Source organism: Lepisosteus platostomus, chromosome 7 (genome assembly GCF_059453375.1).
Source record: "Lepisosteus platostomus isolate fLepPlt1 chromosome 7, fLepPlt1.hap1, whole genome shotgun sequence".
Classification (NCBI taxonomy): domain Eukaryota; kingdom Metazoa; phylum Chordata; class Actinopteri; order Semionotiformes; family Lepisosteidae; genus Lepisosteus; species Lepisosteus platostomus.
This window is the reverse complement of record NC_142617.1, coordinates 46,774,021-46,794,595: the sequence shown is the minus strand read 5'-3', so window position 1 is coordinate 46,794,595 and position 20,575 is coordinate 46,774,021. Positions and strand designations below refer to the sequence as shown.

The 20,575-nt window shown below is 40.5% G+C and overlaps 1 protein-coding gene across 4 annotated transcripts in view; it reads left to right on the top strand.

Annotated features, from left to right (window-relative positions):
• trpm7 (transient receptor potential cation channel, subfamily M, member 7) overlaps positions 1-20,575 on the top strand; it is a 53,583-nt gene that overhangs the window by 8,096 nt on the left and 24,912 nt on the right. For 2 of the 4 annotated variants that reach the window (XM_088640795.1, XM_088640792.1), the window contains exons 1-13: positions 6,968-7,033; positions 8,137-8,216; positions 10,587-10,625; positions 11,771-11,969; positions 12,269-12,482; positions 12,953-13,077; positions 13,221-13,392; positions 14,807-14,981; positions 16,783-16,906; positions 17,175-17,247; positions 18,532-18,632; positions 19,793-19,927; positions 20,274-20,327. In XM_088640795.1, coding sequence (XP_088496921.1) covers positions 6,983-7,033; positions 8,137-8,216; positions 10,587-10,625; positions 11,771-11,969; positions 12,269-12,482; positions 12,953-13,077; positions 13,221-13,392; positions 14,807-14,981; positions 16,783-16,906; positions 17,175-17,247; positions 18,532-18,632; positions 19,793-19,927; positions 20,274-20,327 — 1,542 coding nt within the window. In that variant the 5' untranslated portion in view covers positions 6,968-6,982. Of the gene's footprint in view, positions 1-6,967; positions 7,034-8,136; positions 8,217-10,586; positions 10,626-11,770; positions 11,970-12,268; positions 12,483-12,952; positions 13,078-13,220; positions 13,393-14,806; positions 14,982-16,782; positions 16,907-17,174; positions 17,248-18,531; positions 18,633-19,792; positions 19,928-20,273; positions 20,328-20,575 lie in introns of those variants that run through there. The other 2 variants (XM_088640793.1, XM_088640794.1) reach the window with 1 other exon arrangement.

The window sequence follows — 20,575 nt, the reverse complement described above, 5'->3', positions numbered from 1 at the left end:
AGAACTTTTAACCTGCTGCATTACTGAGGAAATTTGCATTTACTGCTTTCTTGCAGCTCATAAAGCTTGGAACAGATCAATCTTCTTCACAATGGGAAGCTGACACCTTTTATCATTTTTCTCTTTTTCCATCCTTTTAAACTAGTCAAATATACACATTGTAATGTACGTATGATCAAACATTTATAGACTGTGCAGTGCGTTTTCTTGCTTTTGACATGAGTGGTTATGATTTAAAGCCACAAATCTAGAAAAGAAAGTCCTAGCCGCTATAATAATGCAGAAAATTAAGAATTAACTGCAATGTTTTTGGTTCGAGATACTGTATTTTTCTGTGTTTCATGGCTGAAAACCATGATGTGTGTGAGGTTTCAGGCCTAAATGTCTGTTTATTTTATTGCAGAAATGTCTAATTTACAGTGGGGGTTATTCTATGTTTTGAACATTTCCATTGTATTATTGGGACATTTTTAAAGACCTTGGTTAACCATAAATAGGTTTATTTTGCAACTTGTGAAAAGTCTTCTCATAGGATGATAAAAAAGGGATAAAAAAAAGTTACTTAGATCCTCTTAACTGATACTTAGTTTTTCCACTTCAGGGAGGTTATATGCTTCTAAAACCAGCACAGAGCGGTGTTTGGATTGATCTTAATTGAGATCATTTTGTTTTAGGCCAGACACTGGGGAGTGAAATGATCACATTCTGTAGAAGCTTGCATTCCTTGCCAAACAAGTATTAAACATGCATTTACCATTTTCTACTCAAGTGGCATCTAAGTGTTTTACATTTTTGCAGAATGTTAAATAAAAAGTACAGGCTACTTACCGTGCATTGTGGATTTTCAGTGCAAACGTGCATTAGATAGAGGAATTTAAATGTTAATTGCGCCTGCCGAATTACCACTGCGCCTGTAGGTTCTGATCGGCCCTAGACATGAATTTAATGGCATTGTGCGTCATTATTCAGGTAATGGATGCATGTATTGTGTTCAACGAGTTAGGAAAGACAGGTTTTAAAAGCCCCTGTCATTTACTTTCTTTTCCTAGGGTTTGGACAGCCTTGATTTTTTTAAAGAACCTTTACTACCATATTTCACTGTGACAGAAGCAAATGCTACCTGTCAATGCAATGCCTTCAAATTGCATGTTTTTGAACAAGAACAGCGAAGATGCGAATGACTTGTGATGCTTCTCAGTGGTATCATTTTAAATCTAAATGACAGAGTATCTGATACCTAATTATACAGCTTTCAGTTTTCAGCAGGTTACAGCATCCTGTGTTTTCTATCTCCGTAGGGTTATTATCCTTGTGAACTTTCAGAAGATCTAGTATTAACTTTCATTGTAATGTTTTTTTCCCCTGTCTGTCAGGGTCATCATATCCTTTTCATATCTGCAAAGAGGATCCACATAAAATGTTTGTGCCTTACCTGTGCACTGTAGCGTTGTTCATACTTTGACGCTCACCTGTTCACAAAATATCTGAACTTGTGAAAAAAAAATGAAAATACCAAATAAAAATCAAAGGAAATGTAATATCCTATGTGCAGCGGGAGATGGCAGATCACGTGTAAGATTTCTATAAAAATGGGTGAAAGAGGAATGCCTGGGAATTTGAGTGACCGATGTCCTGGGATGTGGGAGCCTGATCCCAGCTGGGTTGGTACAGGAATCATGTGCTCTGTGTTGCCCGGTGTTCAGGACGTGCAGTCTTCTGTGCCACTCCTGGGTGGTGTGGTGTGCACTCTCATGCGTTTCCTCTGTTCAAACAGATGTTAAAATAAGAATATGGTAAGAATTCCCGTGTCTTATCAAGAGGGGATTTGGAAAAGGGAGAGGAAGTGGTTGTCATTACGGCAGGTCTTATCTGATGAGCAGGCTCCTGTAAGAGGTCCACTTAATTCTTTAAACAGAGTGTTAAATGTTTAGAGTCCGTTTCATGTCTGTAATGTATACCTAAATGCCTTTTATGACTATGATGAATGTGCATTGTTTTTAAGTGAAATCAGTCCCATTTTACGGTGTATCTGCAAGACAGCTTTGTGAAAGTGCCTCTTGTTGCACATAGTACCCTTTGAAAGGCTGTCACATGCGTTAGCTTATTTCTTCAGGAAGCCTGCTAGTGAGGCCTAGGAAATGGGAGCAACCATTTTCACAAGAACCAGAGCAGATTCCGTAAAAAAAAAATCACTTGTCTGGAATAGAGGAACAGAGTTAAAAAGGAAAAGTGCTACAGTCTGAACATCGTCAAACGCAGGAGTCTTAAATATACAGAAAACAGATATGAAAAAGAGGAAAGCTTAATTACAGTGTACTGTGCTTGACTCTAAAGTAAAAATCAAATAGAAATGCTGTTTAATTGGTCTGCTTTACTTCATTGCTGTAACAAAAACTTGAACCCCGACTGGTGGTGGGATGCAGCTAACTCACAAGGTCTTGGGGAAGTTCTTGGATAGTCACGGTGAGCTTTTGAGATTGGTAAAGCTGTTGCAGGGCTCAAACCTAATATTAAATTGTTGGAAGTTCGCTATGAAGCTTGAAAGAGCAGTGTGGGAAAACAGGAAAAACTGTTCAAAACAGGCTTATCTTGCATGCATTACTTCAGATGTGTACCAAATACACCTATGAGGTATAAGAAACTAAAGGTGGCTTCTCCCAGTGTCCCTCAATCCAAGATCAGGGATGTAAAAATATAAAGCTCTTTGGGCTTTCTTTTGACTTCAGAGAAACCTGAAGTGTCATTCGGAATATGGGCCCCAACAGTGCTGAGGCAACTTTGGCTTTTTAGTGGGATTTAAGTAGTCGTTACAGGTGTGTGCGGGTTTATATAATTTTTCAGTTTTACTGTGGGGCTGTAACGTGCTGTTCCACACGAAGATGAATACTGTATGTACAGCACTCAGGGGAGGCTGTCTCGCGTGAGAAGGCGTGATTGATAGCAGCAGGCTCTCTGGATCTGGAGAGCTTGAGATGCTGATGCAGTCGCAGGTTTGGATAGGACATGTGGACTGCCTGCTATACCAACTGGACAGGTTGTTGGCTGTTGTCCAGAATGCCTTGGCATGTGGTTACCTCTTTCAAGTGAGGCCCTTCCTCTGCCCCCTTTCTGATAGGCCACACTTCCTTGTGTGCCGACTGAAGGCTGATTCCTGGAGCCAGAGCTGTCATTTGCCTGGTCTTGCTCCTGCAGGAAGCCATGCAGTTGAAGTATTGAGTGCCGTTTCATGATCAGTATAGTCTCAAAGCACTTAACAGTGTGTCATGTTTCAATAGTGTGGAAACGACTGTAGTAGAGTTACTGTACACATACTGAAACTACAGTTGATTTAAAAAAATTACTGTATTCAAGGCTCAGGCAGTATAAGTGGAGGACATGATTCAAAGTAACTTATTATTTAACATTTTACAGGATTCATGCTTAGTTCAGGACTTGTGTACTAGAACAATGAGTGCGAAAGTGGGATGTTTATTGTCCGGTGTGATAAACTGTTGATATAGAAGCTTAAGGATTTTCTGTCAGCTGAATACTGATTTGTTGTAGCATGTTAAGATTTTGTTTAGCAAACATAACCATTTAAGATGCAAGGAGAACTGTACTTCAGTGAAGAACTGTGAATTTACAATGCAAGGCAGTGGCATGGGTACAGTGCTGCCTGTGGCTTGTCCCCTGCTGTTTGTCATGTGCTGGAAGGTTAGCTGATCTGCAGGAGGATTTAGTTTGGACAGAAGTAAACATGAAAAGGCACTCAAATGGTACTTCAGGTTTCTATTTCCCCTGAATAATTAGCATTGCAACTGACCTGATTCTATCATTATTACAAGAACAATTTACAAGAAAACGTCAGCCTGCTACCATATCAGTTTTGACTAGACAGATGCGAATTGAAAGTGTTACTGCATATTGTTCCAGATACGAAGTGTGCAAGCTCTTTCTCTCCCAGGGTCCTCCAATCACAGGCGGAGAGATAGGATCTTGTTACTTTAGCTCTTTAATTGTGTGATTTGTCCAGTTATTAGTTATAGGATCTTGTTACTTTAGCTCTTTAATTTTGTGATTTGTCCAGTTATTAGTTTACTGTGATTGGGCACTGGTTGAAAACACAAGAGGTTACAAATGAGAGGAGGCTGTTCTACTCATGTTTTTAGTTGCCAGTAATTCATAAGAAGTTCCCAGTTTTCCACAGCACATCATGACAACTTGCTACAGACACCCACCACTCTTTGTTTTCAGTCCCAATAGCACTTCCCTCTTCAGACCTAGATTAGTTGCCAAGCATGAAAATGTGTTGTGTTTGCTTTGTTAGCACCTCAAGGGATTTTGAATACTGGTAGGAAACTCACACTTGATCTCTTCTTGCCAAACCTGGAGAGATTCAGTTCCTGAGCACAGGAAGGCACTTGATGCAAAGGGTTACTGGTTTCCAGGGTCAAGATTGGAAAACGGTGCTCTGTGTGTTTGTCTTGTTCAGGAAATTTATTTCCACTGTAGCTTTACCAATAAAGATTTGAGTGGAATATTTCTATAAAGGGCTTATTTTTTAGAGATTTCAGAGATTTTGCTCTTGTGGTTCTGCGGTATTTTAGTTGGTGATTCTTTAGTTTTTCTTTTTGCTTGCATTTTTATTGATTCATTTCTGTTTCAGTTTTGTTTGCAGTTTATTCCCAAATTCTATACGAACCCTTTAACTTTGGAAGCTCTCAAAAAATGAATATATTGTTTAGTTATTTGTAGGATGGAAACTTTTTTTTTCATGAAACATCATGAGAACTACTTCTTGGGAAGACAATAAATAGCTTAAATGATCCACCTCAAAATCACAGTGATTAAATGAATGATGTTTATGAAGTTTTGTTCTCTTTAAAGATGTGGTTTGTTTTGAAATAACATGTTTGCTGATGGTGAATGCTCAAAAGAATACTAAAGACTAAATAGGAATACTGAAATATTTAAAACCCATATTCTTGTAGTCAGTAACTATTTATGTGATTGAGTTAGAATGTCTTGTAGAAGTGCTTTAAGCTCAAATCCTATTAGGTACATTATAACAAGGTAATAAAGTCAATGCAAAGATTCCCAAGTGATAAATATCCCAGCGGCTTTCACTTACAGTAGTCTTACTACATAATTAAATATCAAAATTCTGTTAAATTTCATTTATCCTTTTCACTTACAATTATCTTACTACATAATTAAATATCAAAATTCTGTTAAATTTTATTTTTCCTTCCTTAAATCGTAATGAGAGCTGATATTTCAGAAAAAAATTAAACCCGAAAGACATCGCTAGTGGGCTTCTCAGTCTGATGTTTGTCAGTAGCACTACAGTAAAAAGAAAACAGATGCTTGCACCTTTTTACTAATGTTTGCTTATCCAGAGAGGCCACGAAAGATTTAGTAAGACCGTCCATCAGATAAGAGGTGTTAATGAACCATGTCTGAAGCATTGCTTCCAGTTTAATTAGCATGTAGATTAAAGAAGCTTTAATGAATTACGGAGCAGGTGTTGGTGATGGAATAAACAGAAGATGGGGAGAAAGGGTAAGGAGGGTTAATTATTGCTGCAGGGGATTCGATTGGAACAAGCCCTGGCGTGGAAGTGGTGGGAAAGTGGAGAGTAAACCGGAGTGCGGCCGGGATGTGGCCTGTGCGTTCACCGTGATCTCTGCAGGTACGGTACCAACGTACTGCGCTCCAGCCGCGCGCTGGCCTTCTTGGGGGAACGAGTTTGGGGGATTGCAGGACCAAGAATACAGTCTCAGATAAACATTGCATTACAGGTTTTATGGTTTTATAGCACAGGTTTTTTGCTGTCTGGTTAAGTCTGCTTTTGATCTGCTGCTCTCTGATTCTTTGTGTGTGCTTTGGGTTTATCAGGTTTCATGCCTCTGCATGGGACTCTACTACGGTACTCTGCATGATTGTGCAGTCCTTCTGAGAACACATTGTATCCCTTCAGTTTACAGTGTAGTAGTCAAAAGCAAAGAGTTTCTAGAAATTATTGAGCGGTCAATTGCAAATTAATTCACTCGGTTTAACCTTGAATGCTTGGGCTTCACATCAGGCATTTGGAAACGATGGAGTTCTTCCCGGAAATGTTTTGATCTTGGTAAACGGACATCAATTTCTACAGTAGGTTGGAAATATTTTTCTTTTCTTTAAGGTGTGTATGTGTGAAGAGGGTTTTATCCTGCCGCCAAGAAATGCTAGATCACAGTTCCTAAAAACAAACTAATTGTATAGATAATTCTGAAAACAAATTGGATTTTTATGCCATTGAGACCATATTTCCAATACAGAAATTACCTACAGTATATATGAATTTCAAAATCTGATAAAATGGTGTGGTGACCTTAAGTAATTGCTGTTGTACATGTGTACAGTAGCATTGGGCTATCTACTTTTGGTTAATGTAATTATCTAAATGTAGACCTAGAAAGACCATTTTTGTTTTTTGGTCCTGGGAAAGTTAATTACTCTTTTGTGTTTGATGTCCCATCATCCTGTCTTTGTGTCTGTGTTGAGGAAAGGAAAAAATGTTTCGCATTCAAAACCCTGTGGTTGAAGCCCCTGTTCTGCCCAGTGTGTATTCAGAGGAATGAAAGGCTTCGTTCTCCCTGTGCTCGCAGGACGCTGAGCACTGAGGGTGTTTTGGATTCAAGCCGGCCGGGGGGTGTGTCTGAAGTGCGGGGACAAACCGCGTGTTGAAAGAGGAATGTGTGTGATGGGCACATCGTCTCCTGCTGCACCCCTCCCCTGTCAGCTCACCCTGTCACACTTTCCTCAGCGCTCTGTACTCTCCACCCCTCCTGCACGTTAACCATCTGAATCTGTCAGAGCCATTGTTCCAGTGTCTCACCGAACAGGAAGTTCTTGAAGCATTTAGACTTTGACTCTTTTAAGTAACCATGCACAAAAGAGAGGAATGACCAGCCCAAGCCTGGAGTGGTTTGACTTTGTAGGAGATGACTGAAGAACACATATGTTCCTCTATTCTTCGCTGTCATATGAAGGAGAGGATGCTGAGCTTCAGGTGCAGTTAGATCTGCTTTTCTTAAACATTGTACAATGGGCCAGAACAAATTGTTTAACAGAGTGATACGCAGTGTTAGCCTGGCTTGATTGCTTTTTTTTATGAGTGTAGTAACCGGTGAAAAAATAATTAAGCTGAACAAGATATCTCGAGAGAGCATAATTAGGAAGGTTTGAGGATTCTTACGGGTTGTTGAAATTTCATTTTGTGTATTTGATACAGTAGTTTGGGCACAGGGAATTAGGTATCATTGTAGCACTTGGAATGCAGACTGCAAATCCAAATAATGTCGGTGGGGCCCTATAGGATTTAGGTTTAGAACAAAAAAAGTATTGGGAGCACAGATTTAATTAAAAATTCTTTGGAGTTAAAGCCCTTTCACTGGGTATGGGATCTTGCTTTAGCAAATCAGAGCTGATTGAATTTGTGCCTGCAAACCCTTTCCATTTGACTTGGTATTGCAAATACAAAGGATTTTCTCTGATTACATTTATTTGTGTATTAAGCTGCCCACTGATCCTGCAGGATTTCTAGATAAATCTGGGATTAGTAGGTTACTTGGACTCATCAGCATTTTGGTAAATTTAGGATGAGCAGGGCGAGCTGTCAACCCATACTGTAGGAGGGCACAACATGTACTTGCTTGCAATACATATCTCAGGGTGACGAGCAGGCTTGATTATGAGAGTACAGCCAAGTAAAGGATCTGACTTCTGTGTGGTTTGTTTTTAAAGGGGAATGTCTTACCTCTTAGGGTATTCAAGTAAAAAATATCAAATTGAAGTTCTCTTGTTAATCTGCACAAAATTCAAAACAAGGTCAAAAATTGTTTGGGAAGTCTCTAAATTTGTTTTCATCCTACTAAAATTTGTAAAACTGTTGATGTAATTCATTACTTTTGATAGGACAATTTTTAAAAATGTCTTTTATGCATTTTTGAAGCACACTTCTCTCCGTGGCCAGTGGCTTTAGTGCAACAGCTGTTGTTGAAAGTGAGTCCCCTTGGTATATGTTTGCATGGAAGGTCCCTAATCTTTAGAGTTTTATCAGGTGAGTTTTAGTCATGTGCTTTAATCATGGACTTGCATCTGTTTGTTTTGCAGTCCCAGAAATCCTGGATAGAAAACACCTTCACCAAGAGGGAATGTGTGTATATACTTCCGGTTTCAAAAGACCCTCACAGGTACTGTATGTCTTTCTGCCCTTCAGGTCAGCTTGGAGGGACGTGCTGAAGCTCTGTCATCACCTGCTGATGTTTTTGTGCATTATTGTCGCCTTTTCTTAGACCTCTGTGTGGAGGAACCTACAAACCTGCAAAAAGCCAAGAGCTCAATAAAAGGAATAGAAAAGTATATAACCTGCACAATTGTTGCAGTAAAAAAACTGTAGCCTTTACGGAATATGTACTGTAAAAATAGTGACAGTATCTTTTTTTATTTTGACAGCTATATGCAGTACAACATAATACTAAATTATAACAAAATTATACTATACAGTGCAAGTGCTGTCATTATGACTGAAGATACTCCTAATTGTTTAAAAATAAAATCTTCAGTTGTCAGAAAGTTGTAGTTTTTAACACTTTTTAACCAGGGTTTTCTCTACTGAATGCAATGTGGATTTGAAAAAGAATGAATCAGCTGTGGAATAAGCAATGAAAATAGTTTACTTAGTTGCTTATCTCTGAATTTTGTAACATCTCAGAACATGCTCCTCTTGTTTTGTATATAGAGCTTTTTACATTTTCAAAGGCTGTTTTATTGAAAGAGAAAAATGCAGAACTACAGAGCTTCTGAAGAAATGCAGGACAGAATTCCTCAGATTGTATGGTGACGTGTGGAGCAGTGCTATGAAAATGCAGTCTTAATGGCTCGATTTATAAATAGAAAGAATACTCTTCAGTACCAACACATTTTTTTCTTTAGAACATTTTGTTTACTCAGAATAAGAATCCAGAAATGTATAGCTTGTTGATTCATTAACAGTCACAAAAATTGTATATTGTTTAGTCCAAAGAAAAACACTTTTTTCCAATGAATCTATGGGTTAAGTTGATTAGTAAAATGAACAGGCTGCAATTTTGTGCACACTTGCACTGAAAATGACTTTCTCTAGCTTGATTAACGCAACATGAGCGCTGATATATTTAATATGTATAAGCTGTTCTGAGTAATCTGCTTATGTAATTTAGTCGTGACTCCAATTCTCTTTCTACATTGCCTTTTATGCCAAATCGCAAATGGTTTCTTCCTATTTACTATAAGGAATTTAATTTGCAAGTTTAAAGCTCTGCAAGACAAAAGACTGTTTTCACGTAAACGTGCATCTACCTTTGTTACTGACCAGGCTGCTTTTGTTAAATATTTTCAATCTTCCTGCTTTGGTCTACTAGCTGTTCTAAAGGCTGTGAGTTTCCATTGTCCTTTGACAGAAAAGGTGATGTATTTGTGAAGTTTGTTAGACTTTGTTAAAAATTCAGTATTTTAACAGCAACTTTGTGGTTCACACTTGATTAATAATTTGCAACAGTTTAGGTTTTTAGTGCCACCGTCATTTCCTATGTGTGTAACCTTTATCTGGCATTGGAGCCACATATTTCCAGTGATATAAACAGTAGTAAGCTCAGGCTTTTTGTCACTATAAATCCCAGTTCACTGGGGTGATTTTTGTGCTGAATTTCTTCTGCAGATTAAGTGTGATATCAGTTTGCAATGGAAGTGTTAACAGTATTTTTTCCTTTTCATAGATAATGTGATTATAGAACATTCTGTCTTATAGACAACTTTTTTATGCAGTGAAAAGCTCAGGTCTTGAGTAATGCAGCCTGAGATGAGTTGTCAAATGCTTTTGTTGGGAAAGAAACATTTGATCAAGTTGTCATTTCCCCAGCATGCTCACTGTACAAAACAAACCTAAAAGGCACAGAACAGCCCTAAAAATGATGCTTAATTGTATAATGTCTTTTCTAATCATATGGTTTGGAACTGAAGCAGCAAGTCGCATTACTTCACCCTCTTCCTGGTTAAACTACTGTTTAAGTGTGGTGATAAGTAAGCTTTTAACTTTTGCACTGTGCAATAGTGTAGGCACAATTACAGTCGCCAGTTATTATTGTTATACCCACTAGGTTTGGAATCGCTAGTTGTGTGTTTTTCCTGTCTCAGCTCGCAGCTCCCAACCCCATGGGCGCACAAAGGGGAGAATGAGGAGGTGTGGGCAGACTCTTCCAGCCTGCCTATCTTCGAGCCCCTCGTCTTTTAAGGTGTAATGGGCAGCGCAGCCCCTTGCTGGGGGTTCGGTGCCCGCTGGAGGAGAGGAATATCCGCATTCTCACTGACAGCAGTGCTGGCCTGCAGGCCACAGGGGGCGCCGTATAGCTGAGAGCCAAGAGAGCAGCATGACTCAGGCTCGAACCTGCAGGAAAGAGCCTTTACCAGCTGGGCCACTCAGCATTCCCCAGTCACAACGTAATCACTGCATCCCAGGGGGGATAGTGGCGTTATCAAGGCCACGCTACATGTTCCTAAATCTTTCTTGTGTTCCTCTTTACCAGATGCCTTCCAGGATGCCAGATTTGCCAGCAGCTCGTGCGGTGAGTCAAACCTGCTTTGATTTTCTAACTTCAGGTGCTTGTTCAGCTCTCTGGTCTGTGGTTCAAGGGAAGCTTGGCAGAGTGAGATCTAAGTAATGCACACTTTCCTGCAAGCTGTTTTCATTGCACACTTATTGTATAACTTTTTAGCATACAAGTAAGGAAAACCAATGGAGGCGTACAAGTTTTCCCATGCTTGTAGCCATCTCTTGGGTACTGAGGTTAGGGGATGGTGAATAATGGTCTTCGTAGGGTGGACTGCATATGTGTAGCTTTTTGCTGGCCCAGGCTCGTTGCTGTTTTATTCGGGGTGTCAGCTGAACTGGCCAAATGTTTATTTAAGCACTCAAAGACAAACCCTGTCTTACTGACCCAGCACCACCCCTCTTCAGGAAACAAGGAGCTTTCCAGGCGTTGTGAGTCAGGATGCACGTCTTGGGGGGTGGGGGGCCCTGCTAGTGTGCAAGGCCTCGTGGTCTCGGTGTGTTGTGCTCACAGTTGGCGTGACAATACTTTCCTCTTCAGGATCACTTAGAAACACCCAAAACAAAAGAGCACACTGCATATAATTTTCAAATAAATTGACAAGCTAAACTGATGTGTGCAAAAGAGACTTCTGTAGAACTATAAACATTGCTTTAACATAAAATAAGATTGCTTTAATGTTTTTCACAAATATCTAACCTTGTTAAATAAAACTGTACTCTTATAGTTATTAAATAAGAACAATTTTGAACAGGACAATGGGAACAGAGAAATAACAAGTGCATTTAGTATGTTTCATTACGGAGTCTTAAAACATCCTGTTAGTGTTAAAAATCTTTGTCAGCAAAATTGCTGTCTTGGTGTTTTCAGGTTTGCGAGTTATAATTTCTTAACCCAAGTGAGTTTCATGTCAGATGCGTGTTGCAGAAGAAGCAGACGTGCATAATGACGTGTAACATGATGAAAGCAATGTAAATAAGACCACAATGAAGATATTTCTTCCCTTTAAGGTGCTGGTTTGGGAAAGCGTCTGGATGTAGTGTCTTAAGATTCTTTCCTGTTTTGTATTAAGACCTCCCTGAGACTGCCTAGACTGTGGCTCAGTACTGAGGTTTTCCACTGAAGGGCACTAACCCTGGCTGACACTTCTGGGTCCTCAGGTGCTGCTGTGGGCGGCTGGTCCGACAGCACGCGGGCTTCACGGCCAGCCTGGCCATGAAGTACTCCGATGTGAAACTGGGTGAGAACGAGATGCCGGAGCTGGAGGAGTGGTCGGTGGAGAAGCACACGGAAGAGAGCCCCACAGATGCTTACGGCATCATCAACTTCCAGGGCGGATCCCATTCTTACAGAGCCAAGGTGTGCTGAAGCCCTGCCCGGGCAGCGGGGCTCTCGGTTATAGCAGCACACACTGGGGCATCTCGAACCTTTTTCTGCATGGAAAAAAAATCTGTCAGTGTATGTGCCTAAGAAAAGTAATGGCGGATAGACATGCTTTTTGACCTTGGCAGTCTTGGGTGACTGTCTCTTACAGATTATGTGCACCGGTGAGAATAGAGAAGAAAAAGCCTGACAGTTACCTTGAAAAAACATTGTTAACTGTAAACTCCATGCGGAATGCAGTGTATTGACGTTCCCCCGTTTTCTCTTGGGCACAGTATGCGCGACTCTCCTACGACTCCAAACCAGAAATGGTTCTGCGCCTCTTGCTGAAAGAATGGCAGATGGAGCTTCCGAAAATTGTCATCTCCGTGCACGGTGGCATCCAGAACTTTGACCTGCACCCCCGCATCAAGCAGGTCATTGGGAAGGGTCTCATTAAAGCAGCACTAACGACTGGAGCCTGGATTTTAACTGGAGGAGTCAACACAGGCAAGCGCAGAAACGGAATTAAAAACTCAGAATGAATGCAAATCTGAAGAATTTAAAAAGAGGGAATAAATGTTTGACACCATAATGAGAGGTTATTTTATGGCCATGTCTGTCCACAGAAATTTAGGCACTGCAGCCCATAATACAGAACCACTTGGGACTTAATAACAGCCTGCGACTGCTCGTTATATGCCAATTAGTGTAATCGCTGTTCAGTTTTAATTAGAGTGGTGCACTCATTAATAACCACCTGTAATTGATATTCAGTGCTGATGCTTGTAATTTGCCTTTTGTTTTGTTTTTGTTAATGAAACCACAAAAAGCTATGGGTTTAGAGCTTATTACATGCCTTATTTGTACATTTTAATAGTTGTTTTAGAACCGTAAAAGCATTCATATTTAAACATTGAAGGAATGCGTCAGCAGTATTGTGACCGATCTTTGGTCGAATTTATTTTTTTGACGCACAGGTGTGGCGAAACATGTCGGGGATGCTCTCAAAGAGCACAGTTCCAGATCCTCCCGGAAGATTTGCACTATTGGAATAGCTCCTTGGGGAGTGATTGAAAACAGAAATGACCTCATCGGAAGAGACGTAAGATTATACTATATACTGATCTTCGGTTTTCAAGCTTGGGTTATGCAAACGTGTATATTTTCTCCCGTGTGCTCGCTTCCTTGTTTCTGTGTGCTGATTAATGATGAGAAGCAGTAGCTCAGAAACGGTCTTGTACTCAGGTGATCGCCCCGTACCAGACACTGCTAAACCCCCTGAGCAAGCTGAACGTCTTGAATAACCTCCATTCACATTTCATCCTGGTGGACGATGGGACGGTGGGAAAATACGGAGCGGAGGTGAAGCTGCGCCGGGAACTGGAAAAACACATCAACCTCCAGAGGATCCATGCTAGTAAGTGAGCACCTGAACTTCATCTCCGCGTGAGCTGAGTGTTTGTGCGCCAACTTCGCCCTGCAGCGAGGAGTTCGACCCAAGAGCAGGCTTTCACTGGGCTGCATCCTCCTTTCTGGCACGCAGACATTCATTCGGCTGACTCGCGTGCTTGAGCAGTTGAGCTACAGCACTTCGTCCTTCACTTCACTCTCTGGGGCAAGATGATTGAGTGTGGAGATCGGGTTGGCTCTTAGGAGTTTCAAGGTGTTCTGTGCGTTTTTGAGGTTTGATGTTGAAGTTATTCATCTGCACAAACTTGTGTGCATGATTATTTGTGCATCATGAGTTCATGTTTGAATGGGCCCCAGACTGCTCAGGTTGATGGAGGTTTTTGAATAGTAACATTCTGTTCATGCGATCACTCTCATCTCTCAGGAGGATCCCAAAGAAACTGATAGTAAAACAAAAATGTTCAGAGGCCTTCTATGTTTTCGTCTTTTTTTTTTGCATGGAAAACAAACGAAAGAAGCAGGGTTAATGAATAGTTTGTCTAAAAAGGAAGTACCTTGAGAAATACCCAGGTGTTTTTGTTAATGTTAAAAACCAGGTTCGACTGCAAGATCCCTGAATCTGACCTGTACCATACAGCCATATTACACTTGGGATCTCAAGAGCTAGCCAGTGTGGTTTTATAAATTACCCATTACCAGGCTGGAGTCTTGTAGCTTCCAGTGGACTGCTTATTACGTGGTCTGCAAATATAGGGTAATTTGAGCATCTGTGGCAAAGCACCACAATAAATGCTAAAAAATGTGTTGACCTAAGCTAAACGAGGTGTTGCAGACATCAAAATAATAATTTCCATTAAATGCAGAGGTACGAGACATTTGTTGCATCATGCTTTTCTTTTACATGAGTTCCTGATCTTCTGTCCGTCAATGTGGCACCTCTATGGCATCTTCTAATGCCGAATGATGCTCCAGAATGAGCGTATTTTTTCATGATTATTCTTAATGACATCATCTTCATTGGAAACTGGGTTCATAAAATAGTATGAGTTATACAATACTTTTGCAATTCTCTTTAATACCGGCTCAAAGTCTTGTGATTTGTCGAAAGTCAGCATTAATTGGATTATGTATAAAAATGTGAACCAGTTCACAGTAATAAAGTTTGTCTTGGTTTTTAGTCTTGCTGTTTGAACTGTGAATCTATTTAAACTTATTTGAAGTAAAAGGCTTTTCTCACCTGCGGTTTTCTTAATGCATTATGGGTTTTCACTGCCTCTGTGTGTTGTATGAATGTTTCAGTGTATCTTTTCAGTGCAAAGTGCAGTTCAGTTTTTGGAAACGGGCTGTCTGGAAGTTGTTGCATCGCAAACTTGCACATGAGCGCGAAAGCCTAATGACTGTTGTGTGTCTGTGCTCGCCAGGGATCGGGCAGGGGGTTCCGGTGGTGGCGCTGATCTTCGAAGGCGGGCCCAATGTGGTCCTCACGGTGCTGGAGTACCTGCAGGAGAGCCCGCCCGTGCCCGTGGTCGTGTGTGAAGGAACAGGCCGGGCTGCAGACATCCTCGCCTATGTCCACAAGCAGACTGAGGACGGAGGGTAAGTGACCCCTCTGCTGGGCACTGTGGGTCTGTCCTACAGCCTTTCAGCTCTCGCAGTCAGAAAGCTCTCTAACTATTTCCAGGTTGAATGTAAACAGTCATTAGGACAAATGTTTTCATGGTGCTTTAAATTTGAAAGGATTTTATAGATAAAACATTGACTCCATTTCAGCAGTCTCTGCTGCAGGCAGTATGGGCCCTGTGTGTTATTTACAGAGGTAATATTACACTGTGGCTAACGAAGCTCAATTGCTAAGGACCTGGTAATGAGCAATGTCAGGATCTCCCGAGAAACATAGTGGTAGGGGTCTCAAAGATTTAGAGGTGCGACGAGTAAATATTTAAACAATTAACAAAAATATAATTTCAGTTCAGCAAATAATACAACAATTTAATGCAAAAAAATATGACCTAGAAACTCATTCTTCTAAGAACAGGATGTTGTTAATATCTTTATGTATGCCTTCATCATTAAAAAAGTTGTACACTCCAAAATCTGGCAACACGCATTTAATATGTAAAAACATAGAACTGCTATAAGACAGGCCTATCACAGCTATAAATCTAAATGTTTGTTTTGAATAAAGGTTACCAATAAAACCGTCATAACATGTTGTTAGTAAGGAGGTATGTATAGTTTTTACAACTTAATAGTTGTGTAAACACATGACCTGTGTTTAAATAAAGAGTATTTGTATCTCTGGAGATGCTTTCTCCATTGTGACTGCTGGAGTCAGCATTTCATGCAAATTGAATGGCATGATGCTAATTAGCAGGAAGTAAATGACAAGATTTAAAAATGGGTAAATTTGAAAATAACTCCATAAATATGATCGGGGTGCATTCATTTTTCAGTGTTAAAAACCTTGTAGTGTCATGGAGCGGAAACAGGAGGCGTGTGTGTGACTGGCATCTTGAAAGTCAGAGGGAATGTATTAGCACTCGAATACCAAAAAAAAAAACTGCAGATGTATTACAGTAATCTTGATGACTCAAGTTACTCTGTTAATTACGCCAACTTGAGTAGGGTAGGGAAAAATGAGTTTTAAATGAAAGCTCAGGAGGGATGACGGTAACCTGGGTTGGCTGGGCGGAGCGGTGGCTCTGGGAAGGTTGCCGGTTCGTATCCTGTGGCCGGCAGAGGAATCCTCCTCCATTGGGCCCCTGAGCAAGGCCCTTAACCCCAACTGCTCCAGAGGCGCCCTATAAATGGCTGACCCCGCGCTCTGACCCAAAACTTCTCTGTGTGTGTCTCTCATGGAGACCAAGCTGGGGTATTCAAAAAGACAAATTCCTAATACAAGAAATTGTATATGGCCAATAAAGTGATCTTATCTTAACCAAGTTCTAACGTGTAATTCACCATGATGACACTTCCCCTGAAAGCCATCAATACCCCCATCTCTTCCTCACGTTAGTTTTTCTCCTTCACTCCTCCACCCCGTCTCCACCTGTGGAGCTCCTCTCTCTGCTGGAGCTGCCTGACTTCCTCGCCCACAGGCCAGGGGGCTTAAAACCAAAAAATCCTTACACCCAACCTTTTTAGAAACATTCATGATGCATTTTTCTGATTGGGTGTTATTATTCCATGTCAAACCAGCTTTAAATGAAACTTGATTAAATGGTGCTGTAGAAAAATATGATTTTCTGTTTTTAATTCTTTGGTTTTTGTATGTTCTAACTATAGCAGAGACATTATCAATAGTATGTGTTACAGGGGTTTGTGTACCTGCCAGGTCTAAAAAGTGCAGCAGAACTGTAAACAGTGTTAATCTGACATGAACTGTCTTGTGATTTAGAGGCCTTCCTGATGGTATTGAAAGTGACATCATTTCAACCATCAAAAAAACCTTCAACTTCAGTCAGAGTGAAGCTGTGCACCTGTTCCAGGCACTGATGGAATGTATGAAGAGCAAAGAACTGGTATGAATATTTAAACACAGTTTTGTCTTCAATTAATTATTCAAAATTGCAGCTATGTCTAAGTATTTGTTTTAAAATGGAAGTTACTGAATCAGAAAATATCCACAATAAGGACAGATTCATCAGTGCTGAAATTACACACAACAAAAGTCACACAACAGATTTGTTTACAGATACATATTGAGTAACATATTAGTCTTGATTGATGGTAAGAAATTAAGTAAATTGTGCAGTTGAATTTTATTCACTATTATTCTTTTCAAAAAAGATAACAGTCTTTCACATTGGGTCGGAGGACAGCCAGGACATTGATGTTGCAATATTAAAAGCACTGTTGAAAGGTAAGTTTTTTTTTTCCCCCCTTTACTCTGAAATAATTTTCATGTATCCATTCATGTAGTTAGAGATTTTCTTCCTAGATGTGTTTTTTGAAGTGTGAGAGCGTTAGGTCGACGTAGGTCTGCAGTTTAAAGTATTCCTGTGCTACTTTTTCTCATTTTTCTTCTCCTGGGCCAGATGGGCTTCTTGTGTCTTTGGTTGGTCTCTGCTTTTCTGTGTCACACGTCCTTCCTCTGGGGATTCAGTTATGTTGCATGAGGGCATGTGGCCAAGCTTTTGAGTTTGATTCAAGTTTCCACTTCAGACTGGTAAACACAAGTTGTAGGCTGAATGACCGTGTTCAGGAATTTGGAATCTTGCCTTGGACATGTTCCCCCAAGATTCCATGGTGGCTTTGGAATGGCAGCATGTTAAGATTTTTAAGTCTGATTATAACTTAATTCTCAATGTCATTCCCTTCTTGTTTCCCTGCAGCTTCCTTTGTGTCACTGGGCTTTAAAAGTGAAGGCATATAGGTATCCCTATTTTAGCCCCAAATGGACTTTTCCCTTCATTTTTATCCTGTAGAACTGTCTCTCATACTGTCTCTGTGCTGTGGGTGTTTCCTCAGTGTTGCAGTGTAGAAGCTGTAATTGTTAACTGAGGGTTCGGCAGGTGACTTGCTCGTTCTGGCAAAACTTTTATTCAGTGGAATTTAATATCTTTTGTAAACATTATTCCCACAGTTTTGAGCACTGAAGCCAGTAAGATGTCTGCCTATTTCGCAAAAGTGCCAATCATATTTTTCATTATTGTTCAAGATTTTTTTTTTTAATAAAGCAAAGGCGCTGTTCATTGCAATGTGTGCAATTGCAATATTTTTTTTCCCCATTGAAGAACCTAAAAATTCTCCAGATTTCTTCCCCATCAGCTGGCTGCTCTTGGTTGTAAATATGAGGGATGTGACTTGTTCACATTCTGTCCTCCCATGATGCACTGGTGGGAACCTGTGTAGAGGTTCATGGGGATTTGGACAGTTCCATTTCCTAGGCAGCTTGTGCTGAGTATAAAGTTATAAACTTTCCCAATTAACTGCATGCAACCCCCTCACTAAATAACAAGTAGTAAATCTATGTGCCACCCTGCCTCGTTTAAACATCTTCATTTTTCCAGAATAGACTTATCCGCATGGGAGTTCTGAGTGTGAACTTTGTGCACCATGCCTGATCCTCATTTTGTTACCCTGGATTTGAATTTGTTCCTGCATATTCATTGCCTTTCCTCTTTTTGCATTCCTCTGACTTCAGGCACCAATGCATCTGCGTTTGACCAGCTGGTCCTCACGCTGGCCTGGGATCGAGTGGACATCGCTAAGAACCACGTGTTTGTCTACGGGCAGCAGTGGCTGGTAAGTAGGAGGTGATACCAGAGAAAATGCATGTGTCGATGATTCTCTTCAAAGCTGCTGTAGAGCCTAAAAGTTTGGATTCATGTAGTTAGATTCCAGAAAAGACATGACTGAGCATTAGCTTTGGTACTGATCAGAATCCTGGTGATAATAGGAAATTACATCAAATTGCGCTGTCAGTAGAGTGTATTAGTACTTCAGCAATCAGTCGGAACAGTGAAATGCTAAAATTAGTCTTCCTTTTTATAGCTTTATCATCTTTAACAGGGTTTCCACAGATTTTCTAAAAGAAAAGATGGTATCTGTAAAGAATAGTGAGGACTTAACACTCGTCTGCTCTAGCTATCATCTTACCTGATCTTCGTTCCTTTATCAGTGTTCATTGTGATTATTTAGCTAAACTTAATCTTCTATTGCATCTTTATGGAGCCTGCATGTCACTGACTAGGTTTACTTTATAAAATGTTTGGGATTAATCATTACACAAACAAAATCTGTGACCTTAGTTCTTAGACTTGCTCTTAAACACTTGACATTTCGGTTAAAAAAACAGATGCTTATTATCTCTGTGAAGGGATTTGTAAATTGTAAACGCACATTACCACATAATCAGAGACTTGTCTTATTTCACCAAGTATAATCAGATGTGAAACTGATGGAAACAAAATGCTCACGGATACTAGTTTTTATTTTAACAAAAAACTTTTTTTTTCTTTCTCATGATGCATGTGGAGGGTTAATGTTGTCATGCTGCTGCTTGGACCCGGGTTGGAACCAGTCAGGTTTGGAGGGTCAGTGGCTTCAGACTCCAGTGCAGTCCTATAACATACCCCTTTGTTTCTGCTATTTGGGATATAGAAATGGATTATTGTAGTGTTCCAGTGCTGCGGTCAGTGACTGTGGCTTTTCCATTCCATTGCAAGAGTCCTGAGGTACTGAAAAATGAAGTGATTCAGGTTTTGCAGCAGCTGTTTCCTTCCAAGAGGACAAATGTCCCGTTCTCTTAAGCTTCTCAACAGCACGGGACAACACAGGCAGGAGCCGAGCCCAGTGAGGCTTGTGAAGGATTGAAACCGGCCCCCATCACACACATGCCGCAGGTCGTGGCAGCATGGTTTAGCTGTGTCCTCTTCAGTCTGCTGCGTAATGTGCCGTCACAGGTGGGGTCGCTGGAGCAGGCCATGCTGGACGCCCTGGTGATGGACCGAGTGGATTTTGTCAAGCTCCTCATTGAGAACGGCGTCAGCATGCACAAGTTCCTCACCATCCCCCGTCTGGAAGAGCTCTACAACACGGTACGTGCTCACGATGATGTTCCGCAGGCGATCTGCTGTTTGAAACTGTCATCCTCGCTTCCCTTTTGAAAGCGTCTCCCTCCACTTGTCCCAGTTAGAGTGAAGGGTGAACAAAAGCATTAGCACATTGTACTTTTTACTTTTATTATCCTACTCAGTGATATTTTATTTCTGTTTTCCTCTAGTGGGTTGAGATTCTAATTGGGGAAAAAACATAAAAGTTGTTTTCAAAGAGTATAAAAAGCTTCTGTTGCAGCTAAGTCTTGATGCAATGTAGTGATGTTCCTATTTTTCTAAGTTTAATCTTGCAGTTTTGTTAATAATTGTTTCTTTTTCCTCCCTGAAGAAACAACCTCCAACAAATCCCACTCTGTTTCACCTTGTGAGAGATGTAAAACAGGTATTTGTTAAATTTGTTCAATTTTTAATATGGCGTAGTGAACACATTGGAATGACAATATGTATAGTTTTCGTGCTGTTGGTAATCAAAACTGGGTCCATATTTACCAGTGTTTTATCTGCACCGAGAGCTTCTATCCTCCCTTCTGGTTTGCTGAGTTCTACCAGCCCGTTTTGTTTAGCGCACCAAAAGTGCACTACAGGTTAAGCCTGTACAGGTATGCTTACTATCTTTTTTTTAAGTGCAAA